Consider the following 23,322-nt stretch of genomic DNA (forward strand, 5'->3'; position numbering starts at 1 on the left):
GAACTCTCCACTGTAAAATCAGATTTCCAGAGTTATAGTCACATGCACATTCAACACACATTTAAACCCCAAAGGATCCTGTAGTTCTCTTAAGGCTGCTGGGAACTGTTGCCTGGTGAAGGGGAAATTACAGTTACCAGGATTCTATGAGGCAAGTCATGGGCTTTGAATGTGCTCTGCATGGATGGTGTGGATCTACCCATTTGTTAGGCAGCCTGAACAAGCTAACGTAAGACATGATTTGTCAACAAACACTGTTTCTCAGTGTGTGCCCATGTGTGGAAGCTGAGAACCCAAATGAGAAGAGGCATCAAAGACAATATTTCTTAAAGAAAAAGTAGTGAGAGGTACATTCCAAAAATGTACTTGAGGATCCACTTCTCTTTATCCTATATTTGTAGTGTGGTGGTGACCCACCTTAGGCCAGACTGTAATCCAGTGGTAGGTCCCGACCCACTAACTGAAGACCAATAAAGTTGGTTAGAGGGACTAAGTTTATATGTCCATGAGATTTCCTTTGTCCAAGGGATATTAGCAACCGCCCAGCACCCACACACACAAAGGAACAAATCTCTCAAAGGCAAAAATATATTTTAATTTTCACAAAACATAATAATTTGATATTTTAAACCTTCATAAAGGTGGGTGCATATTGCAGGCTTTGGGAATGGGGATAAATTATATATGGGATCCAGCCGTAATAGGATTTCTTTCTTAATCCAAATATACATACTGAACTGAACCAAAAAAAGGGGACAGAAATGTCCAGTGTGGTAAGTCAGTCTTATTGCCATCTGATGGTTCTGAGATGCCTCAGGTTGTTCTACAAAACAAAACCACACGGGATGCTCTCCCTTCTCCCATCACTGAGCGCAGTGGTTCACTGAAATGCAGTGACACAGAAACGCTGTTTGAGGGAACTTGCTCTAAAGAGTTTCACTTTCATTTGCATAGGAAAACTGTGAGAGAAGTGACAGAAGGGGGACAAAAGCCAGCTTTTGAAAATTCCCCCAGAATCCCTGATGATCCAGAAAGTACTTGGACAAGATGAAGTATAAGACATGGGGTGGCACTTGGGGGTCTTCCCCCAACATGAGCAGACTCTCTTCAGCTGGCCTGGCCAAGCACCATCACATGAGCCAACCGCCTGCATGAAATTCATTGCACTGTTTGCTCTCTGTATATCTATGGAGATACAGATATATATAGATACATAAACACAGGGATGCATGCCGCTTTGCTGAAGGAGTTCCTGAAAAACATGAGAATCAAAATTTTAATCATGTATTTGTTGCATGTTCATCCCAGCTCATTATTCATTTATTTTTATCCCAGTTCATAACGCTGGCAGCTACCTTTCAAAATGCAGTCAAGAACTTAAGCAAAGAATCAGAACTCAAGGCAGAAATGTATTCGCTTAGATTTTATAAAGCCTGCTCTATCCAGTTATCTAGGGTGGTTAATAACAAGGAAATCAGAAGCAAAGGACTTAAGAATTTCATTAAAAACAAAAAAGAAAATAAAATCTTGAATAAAAACAAGTCTTCCAAATAATCCCCAGACTCAGGAAAAAATAAGTGTTAAAAACTGGGAAAGGGCTATAGCTCAGTGGTAGAGCACTTGCATGCCCAAAGGCTCAGGTTTAACTCCTGACATCTCCAGCTAGATGACAGAGAAACTCCTTTCAAAAACACTGGAGAGCTGCTGCCAATCAGTGTAGGCAGCACTCAGCTAGATGGACCAAAGATTCATCTGATTCAGGAGACAACAGCTTCTTACATTTTATGCTGCACAGCAGCCACAGAAATACCTCTTTATGTGCCGTTGCAAGTATGGCCAGTGCATAGAGATAGCCACAGAGAGGCTGTTTTCTATGCTCCCAGGACACACTCATACAGGAATAATGCTATCCCACAGTGGTTATGAACTGAAAGTACATCTGAGCTACAGGATCGGGAATGAAAACTGATGTAACTACAACAAACATATAAGCACCATGTGTGAGTTAACTGTGCCATTCCAGAAAGCCACAAGGGATTAGGCATTACTGCTGGGGCACATATTGCTATCCCTATGCAACACTTGGTCACCTGGTGATGTGTCCACTTCTGACATTGTACCAACACACATTCATGCACCTTCATATATATTTATCTGTCAACCCAATCACTAACAGAATTGGGTCACAAATATTATTTTGTGTACAGCCTGGGGGTGCCATAGAAAAGCAGGTTGTGTAAAGAGACAGTATAACAAGAATAGTATTGAAAGTAATTTTATACCATGTGATACACTTGGTTCAATCAAAGTTTATCTTCATTATTCCTCGACCTCCTGTTCTTCCTCCTCCTCCTCCTCTTCCATTTCCTCCTCCGAATGGTCCCTATTCTTCAAAGGGTCGCTGAATTCAAAGTTTCCTTCTATGTCCAACACCTGTAGATGTTTCAGCCTCTGGAATGTGCTTTCTTTTACTGCATTGAATGCAATCTTGTTAAACCTTGAAGATAAAAAAGAGAGTTTCTGGTGTTAGAACTTAGTAAGTAGTCCCACTAGAAGAAGCCAGTGCAAGTACTCCTGTTTGTACAATTCTCCTCACCCCCAGGTCCCCTCAATTAGCTGTGGGGACGTCAGGAGAACCACTAGGAGAACACATGCAGGAGGAGTGAGGGGGGAGGTTGTTCCATTATAATGAAACTGTTATTAACCCAAAGATCTACCAGTAGATCCTGATCTACCTTCTGGACAGCCCTGATAGAGACAATCCATCTAGTCTCCTAGACAGACAAAATGAAGTATTTCCTTACAGACTGCATAGCTAAATGATGGAACTCACTTTCACAAAATTTAGTGATGGCTCCCAACTTGGTTAACTGGTCATAATTCAGAATGCATCTGGATACCAGTTGCTGCAGAACATGATTAGGGACACGGGTGACGCTGTGGGTTAAACCACAGAGCCTAGGGCTTGCCGATCAGAAGGTTGGCAGTTCGAATCCCCGCGGCGGGGTGAGCTTGGTCCCTGCCCGGTCCCTGCTCCTGCCAACCTAGCAGTTTGAAAGCACGTCAAAGTGCAAGTAGATAAATAGGTACCCCTCCGACGGGAAGGAAAACAGTGTTTCTGTGCCCTGCTCCAGTTTGCCAGAAGTGGCTTAGTCATGCTGGCCACATGATCCGGAAGCTGTACGCCAGCTCCCTCGGCCAATAAAGTGAGATGAGTGCCACAACCCCAGAGTCGGTCATGACTGGACCTAATGGTCAGGGGTCCCTTTACCTTTACCTATGATTTGGAGAATGCTATCATGCTCATGTTCTGCTTATAGGCTTCCCATAGGCATCTAGTTGGCCACTTGTGAAAGCACAATGCTGGGCTAGATCAACTTTTGGTCTGATCCAGTAGAATTCTCCTTATGTTCACATCTGGATTAGCAAAAGTAATTTGAACGTTTGGATCATTGGTCATTTGTACCCTGGTTACCTGCAAAGTGCTAAGGCCAGAATTCAACAATCACACAGCTACATTCTGCATGACCAAGAGGGCTTTGGGACTTCTTAAATTGCATCTCCTCATGCCACATAATCAACCGCTTATAAAACTGAGGAGACTCTTAATGGCAATTTTAGATACAGCACTGAGTGGGTAGTATTCCGTTGTTCAACTTAACATGCAACAAATCCCACCAGGCCTGTCTAAACACTTTAGGTGTTCCAAAGAAGAGTTTTCTCAGCCTTGCCCTTGACTGGATGCATCTCGGTCAGGCAGGGGAACCTTTCTTCTGGACTACAAACCTGAGATAAATTCCCTTTATGTTGGGTGTGGATTCAAAGGCATTCTCTGGCACTGTGGTAATCTTGTTGTTCTGGAGGTACAGATACTCTAGAGATTCTGGCAAATCAGAGGGAATAGAAGTCAGCTGATTGCCAGCTATGTCTAATATCTGAAAGAAAAAACAGACAGCACAACATTAGTTGGAAGTAATTAATGGAAATCAGTTTGCTTTGAAATGGGCTAGATTGATTATACTGTACAAAAATGTTGAGTACCTAGGCACTTGAAATTTGTGTAAGCAAGGGTACAACTGGTGGAACTCTTTATGCAGGTTCTGCCAACATGCACAGGGTCCGGAACGTAACCCCCATGCAAAACAAGCATTGTGTGTATTGTTTTGGAAAGAACAAATTAGGTAAGGTCGCCTTTAAGTGTGAACTGAAATGGATTTCTCCCCTATTCCCAGGGAAGTATACTAGGATTGCAGCCCAATTTCATTACATGCGCCTGGTGAGATGCCCACAAAATGGTTGGAAGCAAGTTCATTAATGTGGCCACATCAGTGCCCTGTAGCTGAATATGTAGCATCTTTCCCTTTCCCAGTTGTCTTTTGCCCAGCTTTATTTCCTTTGGCCCTTGCTTTCACCTTCTCTGGTCCTTTGGATTACAGTGGTACCTCGGGTTAAGTACTTAATTCGTTCCGGTGGTTTGTTCTTAACCTGAAACTGTTCTTAACCTGAAGCACCACTTTAGCTAATGGGGCCTCCTGCTGCTGCCGCGCCACAGGAGCACAATTTCTGTTCTCATCCTGAAGCAAAGTTCTTAACCTGAGGTAATATTTCTGGGTTAGCAGAGTCTGTAACCTGAAGCATATGTAACCTGAAGTGTATGTAACCCGAGGTACCACTGTATTGCCTGTTCTCCTGTGCCTTGTAAACCATTCTTTCAGGTCCCTGTATCTCATCCTAGTCAATTACCCTTCCTTTTGGGCCACCTAATGTTGGACATTTGTATTGAAATGTGGCCATAGCAACAAGTGCGCAGCAGTCCCAGGTTCCCTCCTTGGTTGCCTCTGCATCAACTTTCTTCCTCTTGGACCATTTCCTGTAGCTTTGTTCTGACAGCCTGGTCAGCCGAACAGTAACAGCTGCAGCTGCTGTTGAATCTGCAGCACGTACAACAGTGTTTGGCGCCGAACAGTAACAGCTGCAGCTCTGCTGTTGAATCTGCACACGTACAACAGTGTTTGGCATTAGATGCTCAACATTCTGGACACGTGATAGGAGAGAATGGCCTAGTGTATGCTCCTACTGTTTAGGGCTTCCCAGGAAAACTTGAAATTTCCAAACACAGAATACAGTGGTAACTCGGGTTACATACTTCAGGTTACAGAGCTTCAGGTTACAGACTCCACTAACCCAGAAATAGTACCTCAGGTTAAGAACTTTGCTTCAGGGTGAGAACAGAAATCGTGCTCCGGTGGCATAGCAGCAGCAGGAGGTCCCATTAGCTAAAGTGGTGCTTCAGGTTAAGAACAGTTTCAGGTTAAGAATGGACCTCCGGAACAAGTTAAGTTCTTAACCCGAGGTACCACTGTACTAACCTCCTGAGTGAGCTGTCTCACAGTAACCTCTCCAGTCTGGGCCAGTGAGGTCGTTCATGAAGAGCACAATTCACATACTTGCATGAAGCATTTTTACAGAGAAACAAATGTTATTATAGAAGAAAACACTTCTTTACTTGCAAGTAAGTCTAAGTCTGCGTATACACCATATATTTAAAGTCCATGACTTCCCCTGAAGAATCCTGGGAACTGTAGTTTGCTAAGGTGGGGGGGGAGGGAAAGGAATTGCAGCTTTGTGAGGTGTAGGGATGGTGGAGAAATGTGCTACAAGTGGGCTGAGGACTCAACCAGCCCGGAGTTTGCTAACTTGCTATCTTTGTGAAGTGGTCTTGCTTTCAGTGACTTCCTGCAGATTGTCTCAATATCAGATTTATTTTTATTTTTAGACTATTGTTAACATGATTACATCTCTTCTTATATTTTTAGTCAGCTACCACCACTGTCAAAGTTTGATCTTAACTGTCTGCTAAGTGGGTACACTCTGCCTCATTGATTGACTGCTGATGTGATGAAGTTAGCCATTAGCCAACATTAACATTGATTGTATGGTAATTCAACTCCAATTTACTTACATCATAGGCTATGCAAGGTTCAAGTTAATATAAAATTTACGATGAACATCAGGAATTAAATGAATATCCAATGTGTGTGTGTGTGTGTGTTTATGTATATATTTATAAGAAAAAAGTAACAGCCCATGGGGAGATAATTCCACCTAGCAAGCTGAAATGTTTGCGCTGACATAATGATTTACACATAGAGCAATGCTGAATTCCTCCCAGGCTGATTTTTTTCAAGACGGGTGATGTTAAATGATTGTGATAATGAAAAATCCACCCTCAATCTGGGAAAGTGTCGAGTGAGCAGATCTTTGGGGGCTTAAAGTGCTCCTGTTCTTAGAACAAGCGCCATTCTTTAAACGGTGTCATTGTCTGTCTTCTCACAAATTTATTAAACAAACAATTCCCCCCCCCAAAAAAAATCCTATGGGTATAGGCAAAGCAAAGCTCTGCGAAAGGCAGTGCTCCAATTCCCCCCAATTTCCCCCAATTCCTACAGGGCCCTACTCAAAAGAAAATGAGCTAAATATTAAATTTATATAATTAAAGGATTCTGCCTTTCTGAAGAACATTCCAGACTGGAATCAGCAGACTGGAGAAGCAGCCAGAAGTTCAAGCTCTCACACAAAGATTACTCAATATATTTGGCTTTGGAGAAACAGAGCTGGAAATCATGCAAAAACATCTTTCTATGAAAAACTAGTTCAGCCAGTTTCTGGCTAAATATGCCACTTGGGCACTTTTGCTTTTTGGTCCCAACTGGAGCCAAGAAAAGCAGAGTTGTTTAAAAGGGAAAATAAATAACAATAAAACCCAGGGTTGACACCTAAACCCATATTCATTAACTTACTGTTTCTCACCTGTCTCATCTGGCAGGGGTGGGGTGGGGTGGGGCAGTGTAATAATCTGCGTCTTCAATAACCACTAACTTTTTTATATAGATTGGAAGACCACAAAGTTGTGTGTTTGTGTGTGTTTTAATGAACTATAGAGCCTAGTGTGTGAGCCATTTTAACATATGCCCTCCTCTCTACCGTTTTAACCAAAGTTACAGAAAGCTATACTTAGTGGCAAGGGTTTGCAATGCTTCTCCAAAAAAGCTCAGGTTCAGAATCTGCAGGGTCTCCAGGAGAGTTTAATGGCCGTAAAGCAGCCACCATGAATGTATTTTCATATAACCCTGGTTCTCTAAACTTTATGCCAGCAGGACCTTCTCAATAGATCTTTATGGAAGAGCAACATAAGACATCTGTGCAGATGCTGGAGTCTTCCATTGACCATCCTGTCTCAGGAAACCAGTAGGTTCTAGAGCTGAGCTTAAATATCTCTGAAGACACCTTTTCCTGAGAAAACTTCTGATATTTTTCTTCTTTTCATATCTGGAAACAGCTCTACAGGCTTGTCATCTGAGTGAAAAGTAGAGATGTGAGGAGGCAGTGACATCCGTTCCATCCTGGGTCCATTGCAGTCAGCACTGTTTCTTTTCACTGCAGTTCAGCTTTCACTAAAATCTATGTTATTATTAGTCTCACTAACTTAGGAAATTAATTACATAATTACATAATTAATTTAAATGCATTTCATTGGAAGGTAAATGACAAACACAATACAGCAAATAATGTAATTATGTACATAACATTTGTGTACAGAGAAACCCAATGACACTGAACACTGCTCATATTCACTTACGTGATTTCTGTTCCTAACCTCTAATGAACATGCAAACTGTGGGGATTTCCACTCTTGTTTCTGTTTTTGATGGAATTCTCCAACATCCCATCTGAAAACCAACTTCCAAAACATATAGCTTTTCTGCACCAATACTATGCCATCCTGGTAGAATTTCTTACATCTGTAACTAGCCCATTTGGACCAATCTTCAGATCAGAGGAGATAAATATTTCCCAGTTCCCTGCTTCCATTTCCTTGAGTTTTACACACAGTGTTCACTCTGATCCAGAGATTCACAATCTTAGCTGAAAACTGTACTTCTGTAAATGAAGTTCATTACCTCAAACCAATTTCAAATTTAAATTATTACACTTGAAAACTGAACTCATTTGCATGTACTGTTAATCGTATAATTGCTAGTCTTATAAAACAAACTGGAGGCCTTGAAAATCTCTCTTTGAAATGCTATTGTACAACACCAACTGTTCGTCTCTTTATAATTCTTGCCATCCTTTTTTTTTGCGTCTCAACACACCTATGCCCCCCCTTTGCCTTTATGTACTGCCCTTAGACCTTGCCCCAAGCTTCCAGATTCTGTGGTGAAATAACACAACATTCTACTTCCTTTTCTTTTCATAGTAAGTATATTTGCATAATTCCTTCTGTTTGCAAAATCTATTTCAATTACGGAAGTTGGATTTCTTTGCTGATGTATTGACTTTTTTCTGTGCTTATGTCTAAATGAAATAGTCACACAATATCAGTGACATGCTTGTACCTTGAGACTGGTGAGATCCTGCCACGACCCACTGTATATTGAACCGACTTTCAATTTGTTGTTGCTCAAATACAGCTCCTGCAGCTTTGACATCCCAGATAACGTGCGCCTGGGAATAGAGCTGATCTCGTTCACTTTCAGTTTCAGGCTTAGCAGGTTCTTTGGGAAGCCGTAAGGCATGGTATTGAGATTATTGCCTGAAAGATCCAAAGATTTCAGTAGCCTCAGCTTACGGAAAGCCTCCCGGTGAATCTGTGAGCTGGTGATCTTATTGTAACTAAGGTTTAGCTCCTCCATAAAATAAGTGGTAGCAAAATCATTTCTGTTAATTTCCGATATCTGGTTGTGAAGAATCATAAGAGTTTTAACCCGTCTGGGCAGCCCACTGGGGATCTTTTCCAGCTGGTTGTTGTACAAGTGGACTGTGTGTAACTTCTTCAGGCCATGGAAAGCCTGAGGGTGGATCCCCCGGGCCTTCAACTTGTTATTGTGAAGCAGAAGGTATTCCAGGTTCTTGATCTGGGTCAAGACATCCCTGCCTATTGACTTAATTGCATTTTTCTCTAGGTGGAGAAGGACGATGTTTCGAGGTAAGCCACTTGGGATCTGGGAAAGGTTATTGCTGGACAAATCCAGGTACTCAAGGCTCGAAAGTTTCCTTGGAAGAAAAAGGGGTGAAATGAATGTTCTTAGTTAAACTTTTTTTAAAAAAATGAATGGAAATCTATAAAGTGGGGTGAGAAACTTGTGCCCTTCCAGCTGTTGCTGGGCTCCATCTCTCATCATCCTTGACCTTTTAATTTTAGGCAAGCTTGCTGGGGTTGATGTAAGATGGGGTCTAACAATATCAGAAGCAAGATTAGCTGATTGTTGGGCTCCATCAGCCCCACATGTTCCACCTCCACTTTATAACCTAACTTAATAACTTAGTAGCTTTTGATTTGAACTTAAGTGTTCTGCAAAAACATTTATGCTCCTTCCTCTAACTACTCATAGGATCTAATGAAAGACCTCCATACTCATTAAGCCACAGTTTCCCTTTATATCCCAGTCAGGAAACTGTGGTTTAATCGTCAACTCTAAACTAGGAAACAAAATCAGAGTTTGATTCTGGGTGCTTGGAAGCATAGAGTGTGGGATTATTTTCCGAGCTTTGCATTAGCTCAGAAAATGAACAGTTGTTTTCAGAGATAACTTAATCGATTTCTGAGTCAATTCAATCGCAGTGTCTAACAAAAATAGAGGGAAAGTTATTCTCATATGCAGCCCTGTTTTGGGTATTTTAAAAAAAGGGTCAATACTCATATATTGATAAAAATGTTGTGCGTGCCAGCACAAAATGGATGCCATGGGCAGCAAAGAGAGAAGAGGTGGCAGTACTCCATAATACCACAAAAAACACAGCTTATAGGAGATTGGATGTGTTGTTATTGTTCTTAATGTGTTGACAAATTATTAACAAAGTAGAATAGCTATAAGGCAACATGTGGCTGACATCCACTAAAGAAAATCAACATGCTCACCAAAAGGTTTCATTGTCCATGCCCTCATTTGTCAGTTTGTTGTTCTGCAAATACAGCTCTCGAAGTCCTGAAAGCTCACTAAAAGCTCCTTTAGGAATCTTCTCCAATTTGTTGTTCTGCCATTAGAAACACAGGAAGTAGATCATGAATTTGTTCATCCTAACATCATAGTCCTCAAAGTACAAGGTGGACATCTCTGAGGTGGTACAGTGATATTAGAGTTGCCAAAAACAGTTTTCTGCAGCTAACAAATTCCTGGATAAATAGAAATGTTTTTAAATTCCTTCTGAAAATTAATAACGATGGAGGCAGATGCACCTCACTAGGGAGGGCATTCCACAACTGGGGAACCACCACTGAAAAGGCCCTGTTACAGGTCAGCGCCAACTGGGCAGCCTCTAGTGGCGGTACTACCAGCAAGGCCTTCTCTGCCAATTGTAGGGTCTGAGGTGGTTGGTATTGGGAAAGGTGCTATTTTAGCTACTTGGGTCCCAAGCAATTTGTGGATGATGATGATGATGATTTATATGCTAGTACTGATACCTTGAATTTGGCTAGTACAGTGCTTTCAGGACCTGTGTCACACGGTCCCATTGAAGTACCCCACTTTCCAGCATAGCAACTGCATTCTACGCTAGCTGACAGCTACTAGCTGCAGCCTCTAGACAGCCTTCAAGGGTAGCCCCATGTAAAGTGCATAAAGTAGCAGGTCACTAGATTGTGCACAGCTGAGGCCAGGCTATGCCAGTCCAGGAATGGCTGTAGCTGGCAAACAAGCCTACGTTGGGCATAAGCACTCCTAGCCACAGAATTCCTCAAATACTCTTGGACAGAGAGCACAACCCACAAACATGATAGACAGAAAAACAGACAGACAGCTAGATAGACATGTGGTGATTTCAAAGGGATCAGATTTACAAAGTGTGATTTCCTGCCATGTAAAGAAGCACAATCCTATCCCCAAGGAGAAGAACTACTGTAATAGAATTGCCATCTTACCTTTAGATGTAATTTATACAGTGCTGATGGTAAATTCTTTGGAACATATTTTAAGAAATTGCTGGACATGATCAAGACCTCCACATTATCAGAACCATTGAACATGCTTTCTGGTAACCCAGCATCTTCCAGTTTATTGTTGTGAAGGTACACTGACCTACCGGAAAGGGAAATAGACTAAGTTAGGAATGAGTGCAGATATAGCTACTTGGTTTTGTTTCATAAAGTTTTCTGGAAATGACCTCTAAAAACTGTTGATCAGGAGCTCTTCCTCACCTTATTCAGCCTTGGGATCAATTGTGAGGATGCAGATGGGAAACCTAGGGGGGCTGGGCTGAGCCCCCAGGTCATGTTGCCTGCCCTTGCCTTAAATACAGGCTGATGACTGCTACCCATTGCCATCCTTTTGGATGCGGGCTACTAACCCACCCTGGTTGCTGGAGTACTGAGAGCCCTGAGGCCTCCTAAGGAGCCACTCATTGCTTTTCATTATGATCCACTAGTTTTATTCCTTCAGATCCTGAAACTTAAAGACTACATAAGACTGAAGCTCTGATACTCACCTAGTTTTTTTATTCCTGCCGCAGCCCCAATAGAAAGCTTCACCCCCCAAAACCAAACTCCCTAAACTGAAGGTAACCTCAACTATAAATTGTGGAGGAGAATTCTGTATCAGACTTCATTACTGGATAGAGAAACTGTGGTCCTCCAAATGTCGTTCTACCCATCAGCCTCAGCCAGCATGGCCAATGATCAGGCATGATGTGTGCTACAGTCCAACAAATACTGGGCCGCATACCTGATCTATGTAGTCTTCCTTATTCTTGTTTATGAAGTATTTGCTAGCAAATCTTTGAGGGGTGATGTTGGGAACCTCTACTCCTGGACAAACGGATCACAAAGCCAATGAGCTGAATTTCTGTTACAGTATTCTGCGACACTTTCCAGCACAATTGCTATTTGCATGCAAACGACATCCAGCAGAAGCAACCAGAATTAATTCATCTTCAAAGATAAACAATTCTCTTCCTCCGGCTACAATTTGTAGGCCGCAAGTGGTTTTTACTAAACAATTACTTTCCCCCATCTGCCACAGAAGCAGTGCGACATTCTTCCTCTTGCAGTTGCCTCTTAACCCCTCTGTTTACCTCAGGTTTGGCTTCTGTCCGAATGTGAGCTCATAAATCTTAGTGAGATTATTGGCTGCAAAATCAGCACTGATCAAGGTCCTCGGGAGGCATTTCGGAGCCGCCGTGAGCTGGAAAACAAAATATGGTGCCAGAAGAGGATATTGTGGTCTGAGACACAAGGCTTCAAACTGCCACCATTGCCAGTTTTGCAACAAAAGATTATCAGGCTATTTGTTTCAATGAGGAAACCTAACAAGGTCAAGCTCCGAAAAGTGGAGCTCCCTCACAGCAGTGAAGATTTCTGTCTTCCTCACAAATATAAGTAAACACTGTAGGAAACAGTTAATTTTTTGTTTCAGCATCCCTGGAAGGAGTTTTGTTTGTATTGAGACATATTTTGTTTTGTTAATACTGGGGGGGAATAGTGGATTCAGAGAGTAAATAAATGTTATGCTACGTTTATAATCCTTTCAAGAAATAGTTCAGTGACCTTTCCTGGAAAAATCTCATGAGAAAACAAGAGCATATGACAGGCTCCCCCTCTGAGTTTTCATCAAATTTCTGAAGGGTACTTCTTCTCACACTATCTTTGAAAGACACGGGTTTACTTTGTGAGCTGTAACCTTGTCTGCAGACATGTTGGATTGTAATGGACAAACTATGAATATATTATTCAATATTTATTTAGTGTCTGTTGGAAGCTGAGCATTGTACAGAACAGAGGAAAGACATATTGTGAAAGAAATGAAATTATTCAGAAAGAATATGCTCTTAATACAAATTTGCTTGTGGAAAATTTAAATGTGTGCTCTTCTAATGTAGTTTATTTTCAAAATTCCTACTTATGAATCCTGTTAGTTTTAAGATTTTAGTACTGTACTACATTTGACAAGGTGGTTCCTTAATAAGACTGCCAATAACACAAGGCTGGGGAACTGGGTCGCTTTAAGTTTTAACATATATTATCAACAGGAAAGACCCAGGAATTTGTCTCTTTAAAAATAAATAAATTAAAAATGAGTTGGGAAATTAAATTCTGGAGATTCAAATTGCAAATGTGCGTACAATATTCCCACTATATATTTTTTTACGTTCGGCTTATGTAACTTTTAATGCTTTGCTTTCATAGCCAAAGTGGTACTGCCAAAAAAAAAATATGTATCAACAGGTTCAGTGAAGCTCCAAGGTTTACTCAAGTACAAAAGCAATTTCAAAGGGGGGGGGACCACTGAGGTGAGGGTGATTCACCCAAAACAGTCCAATGAAGACTGAATATGCTCAGTTTTCATAGAATGCTGGTTGACATTTTGGGACAGAAATGGAATCCAGGAGAAGGGCATGGCAGGCTGCCTGGCATCCCAACCAGAAACACTCGACGCTGCAACATTTTGTTGCACGTCCCACTTCTAATACTGTTTCAGAAGTTACATTTTCTCGGATGAAGTTTAGATTTCCTGCTACAGATATTTTTTTTTTCCGTTTGGCATAGGTATATATTATCGTCAAGCCTTATATGTGCTCTTCTAGTCAAAGTTGCCAAGCACATAACAGTACATGATTCTTGTGAAAGCACCCTGTCTCCAGCATATCCTTGCCCTCATGCTCAGTATGGGCCTTGGCTATCCTGCACTGTTTACTTCAGTGTCCTAGTTCTCAGTATGTTCACAGTGGTTCTGAATATGTAGAACTACCAAGCTATGTTTGCATGTGTATACCATATTCAAAGTTTTGCTTCTATTATTCAGATACAATTTTCTTCTGCAGCAGGAACAGGGAGGTTAATGGCCATTTTATCACAAAGAGCTGGGTGTGTGTGTGTGGAATTGGACAGAAACGTTTTGGAATATTAGTCACAGCCTGGCTCGTGTTCTTCTTTTTTTTTTTGCAGCTGTTCACTGCCAAAACTGTTACATGGAAAATTGCTGTAAATGGGAGGAAAGGACATGATGTTACTGGAGAAGCAGTTTGATACTGCACCTAACCCACAACAGGGTAAACTCATTTGAAAGAGTTGGTGGAGTCAATGCAGTTTCCTTTGATATGATAACCACTCCGATTGTCAATGATCAGCTACTGCTACACCAATACAGTCAGTGCTGTGGAAAATGGAAGTTTCAATGGCCACAGCTATGGAACACCATGAAACTATTTACTGCTGTCTGTCTGCAGCACGTCACGGTCCCTACTGCATCTTTAAAGTTCTAACACTCTAAGCCAAAAGAATACAGTTGAAAAGCAAGCCACTGTCAAACTACTCTTTAGTTACGAAGAAAAGGATGATTCAGTCTCTTTCAACTCATGTCAGTTTCACAGGTACTTTTTCATAAGTCCGTTCTGTCTTGTTTCTGAATTCATCTGCATTTCTAACTTTAAAACATGTGCATTTAAATAAGTATTTTTCAACATATTGTCTCACAAAATATTCATTTCCAAATGTATTTTGTTCTGAATGGGCATTTCATAAGTTTTACCGGTATATGTTTTTCGAGCCAAGAATTGCATTGCAACATAGATAACTCTGTCCTGATCCACACATTCGTCTCTCTGGGATCAGTCAGTTCATGCAAATAATGAATTTCTCAAGCAATACTAAATGAAGAAACTAGGTAAAGTGTTTATCTCAACCAAGGGTGGGGGACCTCCAGCTCAGGGGCCAAATGTGACCTTCTAGACCTCTCTGTCCAGACTCCATGCCATACCCCTCATTGATTTTCCTCCGTGCACTCCTTGTGTGCTCTTGCCTGCCCAGATTGTGTCCTTGAAATGTCATCGCTCTTCTTATTTGCCTGGGTGGAGATGGGGTGTGTGGGTGTAAAATCCTGTGAATACAGTATAAGTCCAAAAGAAATATCTATTGCTCCCACCACGGTTCCCCATGAGGGAATGTGGCCCTTGGCTGAATGGGTTCCTGGTCCCCAGTCCATACACACATAACCAACAGCAGCTCTTGTAAGACCACATTTGCTTACCTGATTATTGGCAAGATACAGGTAATTCAAGTTCTCCAGCTGGTCAAACACTTCTTCTGGAAGTCCTTCAAATAATAGGAATATTTTGACAATTAGTACCCCTCAGGAGTCGCCAATGAGCAACTAAATCTATGACCATCATTCTTCCCCTTTAAAAAATGACTAGAAATATCAGATTCGTATTTAATTTTTATCTTTACGTAAGTTGCAACCCAAAGAGCTACTTTAGGCACACCCAAAGGTTTCACCATTTCCAGTGAGAATTTCTTTCGTGTTTTGAGCAGCAGGTCATTCCAGATTACAATTTGCTTTTGAAAGTCCCCTCAGTTTCAAATGTAGCTTCCTATGCAGCTCCCCCCACCCCCGCCCCAAATATAAGCCAAAGCCCTCTTTGACACATAGAACTAACTGTGAGCATGCTTGCATCCCAAAATAAAAACAAGTTGTTACAAACTATGTGGATTAGACTTAGCCTTTAAGGATCTGCAGAGTAGGCTGGTGTAGGTGAACATTTTTACTTGTGTCCACAATCAGGGTACTATTTTCTTTTTACAGTGAAGCATTTTCAGTGGATCTCTAAAGACTGACATGTACATGAAGCCCATGCTATTTGGCAATGCCTGCCCTCAGACAACCAAAGGTCTCCTATTCTTTTAAATGTGGTCTCCAGTAAAAGGCTTTTACTGAGAGTGTAGACCTGAAGTTTCTCCACCAACTGAATTTTTGGAATGGGGGGGGCAGGGGGAGAATTCACATTCACATAGAAGGAAGCAACAAGGTGCTTTCAAACATAAGCTTGGACCATTAGTTAGTTTTCAGTCCCAGACTTGAACACACATAAGCACACACCTGGATTCTCCTCAAGATTTCTTAATTGTAGCAGCATAATTTGGGAAGGGGTGCGGTTAAACTATAGTGCGGATGTGACCGCGGAAAATTATGTCAATCTGCTGCAAATCATCCAGAGACAAAGGCAACACAAAGTGTTTCACCAGCATCCCTCTCTGCTCCTTTCCCGGCTTCCTTGTTAATTGTTTTGCCACCACTAATGAGCTGGCACCAGTGGCCATGCTATTGCCTCTGGCTCTTCCTCTGCTCGGCCTCACTCTGAAGGGCCCAGATTTCCTGCGCCATCAGAACTTTGGATAGAGATTTATCCATCTTGCCCAGAACACCTTCTCTGAATAATCCCTGGCCTTCCTCAGAGTAAGACAAACAGGAGTGGGAGCAGAGGTATGGCCAATGCAAGCAGTTAATGAGGGGAAGAGGTGAGCAAGTGGGGGCCATGGTGGTGGCAGAGAGGGGAAAAGCAGGGAATGGATCTGCAGAACTACATATATACAATGTGAGTAGCTGTGTGGGCAGGCAGTAGCTGTCTGGCAAGGCCAGTGGGTGAAGGGGAAGGAGGCTGGGAATGCAAATCCACACACACACCCATTGCCTGAGGCAACTGCCTCATTTTGTCTCAATGAGATCTTACCAGAAGTTCCCAAACCGCCTTCTGCCTGCCTTAAACAACTCCACAGTCCCTGCACGTACTATCTCTCTCCCCTCGTCAAACCCCTCCTCAAAACCCACTTCTTCCATGTGACCCACATCCCTTCAATCTTCACCCCCAGCTATAGGCAAAGGACCCCTGGAAAGTTAAGTCCAGTTGAATTTGATTATGGGGTGAGGCACTCATGTCCACTTTCAGGCGAAGGGAGCTGGCGTTTGTCCACAGACAACTTTCTGGGTCATGTGGCCAGCATAACTAAACCGCTTCTGGTGCAACGGGTCACCGTGATGAGTGTCAGAGCGCATTGAAATGCCGTTTACCTTCCTGCCGCAGCAGCACCTATTTATCTTCTCGCGCTGGTATGCTTTCAAACTGCTAGGTTGGCAGGAGCAGGGACAGAACAATGAGAGCTCACTATGTTGCAGGCATTTGAACTGCCGACCTTACAATCAGCAAGCCCTAGAGGCTTGGTGGTTTACACCACAGCGCCACCTGTGTCCCTCCCCAACTATAACCGAGTTCTGAGTATGCACAAAAGTGTTTGCCTTCATTCTGTCTTTCCCACCCTCTTCTCTCTGTAGATCTGTATGTACAGTACGTAGCTCTTTTACATATTGTGCATGTGGATAGCACCAAACTTATAAATTCCGGAAATTAGGGCTTCACAATACTATCAAGAGTTAAGCCAAGGAAAGGGGGATCAAATTACATTTCACTCCTCCTCGTGGGTGATATGCAGTGTTAGTCACTGGCAAGCATCAACATTCCTCCTAGTCCAATGAAAGACAGCGAATCAGGAGTTAAGAGGCCAGTCTGGATTTTTGCAGCTTACCTTTGGAAGTGAGTCTATTATTTTGCAAGTTGAGTGTTTCTAGCCTGTAAAGACGTGCCAGCTCCTCTGGAAAGATTTCTTCTATCTGATTGTTCTGAAAGAAGTGAAAAGATTTATCAATACCTCGAGGCACATGGGAACATTCCCCATTGAAGCAAAAGGGTGCTCCCGAGAATCTTCACCTGGATTTGAATGGCAGGATCGCTTCTCTCTAAAATGGGCTGGTGGGATGGAGCTGTTCAGCCTTCTGTCCTGCTGATGCAGCTGCTTTGGAGCACAAGCTTTTGCTTGTGCTGCAGCAGACACATGCACAGAGAGAGAGCACAAGACAGAACCAGGCAAATCATATGGGCCAGAATGAAAGAGTTGCTTTAGAGGCACCCAAGAACTTGGACTGGCCCAGCTGATTTTGTAAAAAACGAGGATTTTCTTTTTGAAGTGCAAACACCCACGTCCTATTTCAAACTGCTTTGAAAACCCCCAACAGAAGGTTGTGGGTGGCTATTATGTAAGCCCAAGCATTCCTTAATGCAGACAAGTCGTGCAGTTCTTTGGATGCAGGCCATAGTGGAATATGGAAGATTACTGAATTTTACAACGTATGTTTGTGCAGCATTTTGCATCCTCACTGATAATATAGCTCAGTGTCTAGGGGCACTTCCAGACTGAATCCTGCAGCCTGACAACAGCAACACTCACATGACGTTAAATTGAGGGTGTGGAGGACTTGCACAGCAACCCCGCCTCCCCAAAAGATTGGACTTTTTGCGATTAGAAAAGTGATGGGAAAATACACTGGGAAATGTATGATAGTACTTGCTTTGATGCTGCATTATCTAACCTCCTGCAAATAAGTCAGAATGAATGTTCATTAAATAGCTGTCATCTAGTCTCCCTGCAAACAAACCAGGATGAATGTGCAGTAAACAAGCTATCTGGAAGCACCCTGTATGACTAGTACAATAAGTTAAGAATGCCTTAGCTCACACTGCACTCTTCCACAAATAGGCCACAAATCAATATTTTCATAATACCTTTTCCTTTAGCCAGACCTGATACCTTTGCTTTAGGCCCTGTATTGTACAAACATCATTACAAACAGCTACAAGAAAACTGTGGGCCTGATCCCACAAACAGTTTGCAGTCCATGTTTAGTTTTACAATACCTGTAAGGAAAGGTGGCTTGTCAATTCTGGTACATCTATGGGAAATTCTTTCAGTGAAAACCCTCCACAATCCACAATTCCTTCTGGATTGCAAGTGCATTTTTTAGGACAATCTGGAGCCAAAGAATTACGTTCTGGGTCTATTAGTTCCGATGAATCTTCTGGGAACTCATTGCTGTCTGCATTCTTCCGAGCTTGAATCCTGCTGGAGCTAAGTGCCAAGAGCCATAGCACAGGGAACAGGGACCCGAACTTTAAGTACATTTCCACTGAAATCAAGGAAACATCAGTGAGTTGGGGATCTGTTAATAGCAGCTCTTTTTAAAGGTAGGCTTGAACCTCTACAATGGCACAAAGGAATATGGACATCTGACAATTCATTTACTACCAGACCCTGAAGATTAAATGCTTGGAAGTGTGACTTAATTGCTAAGTCACTGGAAAGGGACCTCCAGTCCATTGGCTCCATCATGCCTGGGGGTCGGGGGGTTCTGATTTGGCCTGTGAGGCCATTTCACCAAGCCATGCCCACCCCACCCCCCATATATGACAACATACAACTGCACCTGCAAAGAAACAGTCAGAAGTCTTAAAATGCACTTCTGATTGTCCCTTGGCAAGTGGAGCTTGTATTTAATGCTTTTGAAATCTGACACCAAATGCAAGCCCCACTGGGATTCTTTCCACTGAGGAGCTACCGAACCATGGCGACACTCTGGAGTTTAGGAGTTTTGGAATGGGAACTCCAGTCTAGCTGATCCAAGCAGGACCTCAACCTTTGCTTGGATCTCCCTTCTCAGTTTAGCTTTGCAGACGCCGTCAGGAGTTGGGGACCTCAGGGCTGGGCTGAAAAGATTCTCCAACCCGGTGCTAAGTCACAGGTTGACACAGGACGATTTGCAAATACAAGAAGATGCTTAGCTTTCTCCCTTTCCCAAGTGGGGTCACCAGAAAGAAAAGACAAAAGCTTCTTTACCTTAGCAGCTGTGCAAAAGGTGAAATGTTGACAGCTGCAGGTTTTCTTATAGCTGCAGCACTAGGATTTGACAAGTGACACCCCCCTCATTTGAAGCTCAGTATGTCCAAGACTGAAATTCTCACATTTCTTCCCATTTTCTCTTCTCCTTGTATTCTTTCCTTATCAATTGACAAAGTTGCCATCCACCCAGTTGAACAGGCCTGTTGCCTTTGTTCTCCATACTCAAGCTATAGACACGGCGTGTTGCAGCAACAGACTTCGGTCTTTCAAATTTCACCAATACCCTGTGTAAGGCCAAAATTCGGAACGCGCCCCCTCACCTTCCGTTCTGCTCAATCCACATCATAGCAACACCCTGCAGCGCCCCCTAGGCTCAGAGCCCAGTGTGGCAGAACCAGTCACGCTGCCCTAAACCCACTTTTGTTGTGCTGCATCACCTGTTGCAGCATTGCATCCTATCTGTTCCCTTGCAATCACTCTGATCTGCATCTTTCTTGACTAGGCTACTGCATCCTTATATTTGGTCTTGCATTGCCTCACCTTGGTCCCTTCACCTGTATCCTGCACTTGGTTCCCAAAATCATTCACCTCTCATTACTCTGGCCACGTGTCCCCAACTCCTTAAATCGTTACAATAACATCCTGCCTGTTCCCAGGTCCAGCACAAACTCCTTGCCCTTGCCTCTACACCACTGCATTATCTTTCTTTTTCACTGACATTCCTAATACATCCCTGCTGCCTGCAAACTTAGCTCCTCCTGTTCCAATACCTGGGTGGTGCCGCCTCTCGTTTCTTTCCAATCCTTCCTTAAAACCCACGTCTTCTGTAAGTCCTTTCATACAACCTTCTGATTGTCATGGCTTACTGTAATTCAGCTTGTAACCATGTGCAACAGATGACCATCTGTCACATATGCTTTAATTGAGATTTCTGCATTGCAGGGGCTTGGACTAGAGGACCCTCAGGGTCCCTTCCAATTCTGTGATTCTATGCCACCAAAACAATTGCATGTTACTTCCCTGTTTATTGTTTTCTCCATTTTCAGAGAGAGAGAGAGAGAGAGAGAGAGAGAGAGAGAGGCTTTTGCCCATAACAACTCAGTAAGCATGTGACAGAGCAAATAGTTAAACCATTGTCTGCAGAATATCCCCAAAGAGGAGGATTTTGTTCTGGCTAAGTTTCACGAACCAGATCCAAGCTGTTTGTTGTCCACAATCCAGTTTCTATCATCAAACCTTAAATGACTTCCTTTTCTGGGACTGTAACACCCACTACTGCATATCTTCCTGACATGCTGTGTATGCTGCAGCAAATTTGTAAATTTCTGAATGTGTCAGATGAGTATTTGATTGCAATTGCACTCACTTCAAAGTGGGAGCATCTCATTTGACCACAGGTGTGCTTTATTGGAGTATAAAGTCATACAAAGATTATTCAATTTTCCTTTTGGCAGAGTTTTGCCTGGTCCACTCCACCATGAAGCTAGAAGGAACCCATGCCACTGACATCCATCTGTCTTGAGCTTTTGTAGCAGTCACTACTCCGGTACCAAAGAAAGACACTTGGGATAAAAAAAATCTGCTGGCAAGACTGACAAACCCAGCAAGCTATTCTGATTTCTTTTGCAGTTTGAAGAAAGCCTTAAGATGGGTTTCCCCCCTCCTCTTTAAGTTGTTACATAAACTTATCCTAGGTTTGTTGTCTCACTTTGGCTTCATCTCTCAAGTCTCTGCAGAGAGCCCACCAAAGTTTGGCTCAAATCCGGCGCCTGTCTCAGCAAAGTACAGCAAGAGAGATGTATAAAGTTTCTTCTGCTTAAGAAGCCAGAACATACTGGTTTTGTCTTGAGGTCCAGAATAGCATCTCTGCCTCCCAAAGCCCTGTATCTGCAGCACCGGTGGTGAATTATGTGCCCAGCAGCGCTAGGAAGGTTCAGGGGTTGTTTTCCAGAAAAAGCAATTAGACATGCACAGTGCCTGTGGCTCTCTTGCTGTGAGGCACTGTTACACCCTCCAATTAACAGGTTATGCATGTTTAGGTGTGCATAACGAGTTTTCAAGCAGCCGCGGCAAAAACAAAAAATCAAGGAAGCTGTTCTCTGTCCTCCAAGTTGTCATGCTATTATCAGAGAATAAAAAGTGCAGAAAACAAAAACTCACCTCTGTTTAGCTGGTAGTGATGAGTGTCTGGAGAAAAGCGTTTCTCTTGTTGCCCCCCCAAAGGCTCCGCTTGCTCATGCCATGTCAATTACACACTCGAAGCGCCGAACACTTTCCCCCTTTCCCAAGTCAGATCCTTTCCAGATGTGATCAGCAGAACTAGAAAGGGAGAGGGGGGGAGAGAGGAATAGGCAACTCTCTCTCCCAAAGAGAATTTCCTGTCCTTTCCTATGCAGAGAGGAATTTTCCAAAGTCACCATATGGGAAAATGTAAGAGAAGAGAGTGGAAGAGGGGGCAGGAGGCAGAAGAGGAGGGAGAAATTAATAGCTGTATGTATTCAGTGGCTTGGACAAAGATTAAACTTCCAGCCACTTTTTATCAGCACAACTCGTAGGAATAACAAGGAAAAGGAGAAGGAGCAGCAATCTATACATGAGGCGGACAGAGCAAAGGGTTTCAAAGAGTGTGTGTTTTCTCGACAGTCCTGCCTCCTGAACTGTTTGACATTTTTGCCTCTACATTTTGGTGGCTACCCAACTTGGGTTGCCTGAATAAAGTAATATTCTTGCTAGTTTTTAAGGTGTCACAATATTTTCTCTTTGTTTTTGAATTTTAAAAAGGGAACAGATGTCATTCATTCATTCCTCCCATCCCTTTCCTTTGGCTTTCCAATATACTGACAGGTCTTTATTATGTGAGACTTCAGGCAACTTGGGAGTCCCCTCAGTGAGACATTTGCCTCCTATTCTGTTTCTGCCACTTTTTCTTTAGGATACCATAATCAGCAGCAAGCACTATCTCCACATTGTCATTTTTTCCACGGGAGAGCTACGTTTTCTCTGTAATGTAACACGATTTGTGAGCCACAGTCACACCGGCACTTCCAGAGACCACGCAAATTTAAATGGGAATTTTCTTTCACAGAAACGGCATGGATTAAAAGACACCATACACTACAAATAATTTCCCCTCTTGTAACCTTAACATACCTGTGAGAAGCCTGCAGGAAACCACTCCCCTTTGGGTCCTTGCTGGGCATCAAAAATTCCTCAGTCTTCCTTTCCCAATTCACATGAGCATTTGCTCAGACTAAAGTCTTATTGTTTCCTCTCCCTCCACCTTCCCCACCCCCAAAATCTTGGCTTACTTTAACTGGAATGGATCCACCTCTGGACCATTAAGCTATTCCCAAAAGCTGGTGTGAGGGAAGTGAATATTTGTATAAAGCAAACTGGCTGCTTGATGCAAAATGACTCAGATCTACGGTTTAGCCTGAACTCTATGACCTCAGGACCACACATGCAACAACAGTATCAGAAAACACACACACACACACACACACACACACACACACACACACACACACAGCATGTATGTATGGTGAGTTTGGAGGCCTTAAATCAGTGATGGCCAAACTCAGCCCTCCAGATGTTTTGGGACTACAACTCCCATCATCCCTAGCTAACAGGACCAGTGGTCAGGGATGATGGGAATTGTATTTCCAAAACATGTGGAGGGCCAAGTTTGGCCATTACTGCCTTAAATCAAAACAGGGAATAGTATAGCCTTATCCAGTTCCCCACACCTGACTTAATCATAGTGCATGAAAAAGATGCCCTCAGTTGGCATTTGCTTTAAAAGCATTTCTCAAACCTTTTGAACCCAA

At 42.7% G+C, this 23,322-nt stretch overlaps 1 protein-coding gene across 4 annotated transcripts; it reads right to left on the reverse strand.

The window, feature by feature from the left end:
* Positions 1 to 574: 574 nt before the first annotated feature.
* On the reverse strand, positions 575 to 22,775 carry PODN (podocan). 4 transcript variants are annotated; one of them, XM_082225658.1, is made up of 12 exons: positions 22,646 to 22,775; positions 21,656 to 21,814; positions 18,517 to 18,785; positions 17,351 to 17,444; positions 15,021 to 15,085; positions 12,070 to 12,179; positions 10,922 to 11,078; positions 9,923 to 10,038; positions 8,400 to 9,057; positions 3,787 to 3,935; positions 2,283 to 2,497; positions 575 to 1,252 (listed from the first exon to the last, which is right to left on the reverse strand). In XM_082225658.1, exons 3-11 carry the CDS (start codon positions 18,778 to 18,780, stop codon positions 2,320 to 2,322), a joined length of 1,791 nt encoding a protein of 596 aa, XP_082081784.1. In that variant the 5' UTR covers positions 18,781 to 18,785; positions 21,656 to 21,814; positions 22,646 to 22,775; the 3' UTR covers positions 575 to 1,252; positions 2,283 to 2,319. The 4 variants fall into 4 exon arrangements, with proteins under 4 accessions (XP_082081784.1, XP_082081783.1, XP_082081785.1 ...); XM_082225657.1 differs by having other exon boundaries at positions 21,656 to 21,883; positions 22,646 to 22,729; XM_082225659.1 differs by lacking the exon at positions 21,656 to 21,814 and having other exon boundaries at positions 22,646 to 22,722.
* Between the last annotated feature and the right edge of the window lie 547 nt (positions 22,776 to 23,322).

Source organism: Podarcis vaucheri (genome assembly GCF_965113315.1).
Source record: "Podarcis vaucheri genome assembly, chromosome: 6".
Classification (NCBI taxonomy): domain Eukaryota; kingdom Metazoa; phylum Chordata; class Lepidosauria; order Squamata; family Lacertidae; genus Podarcis; species Podarcis vaucheri.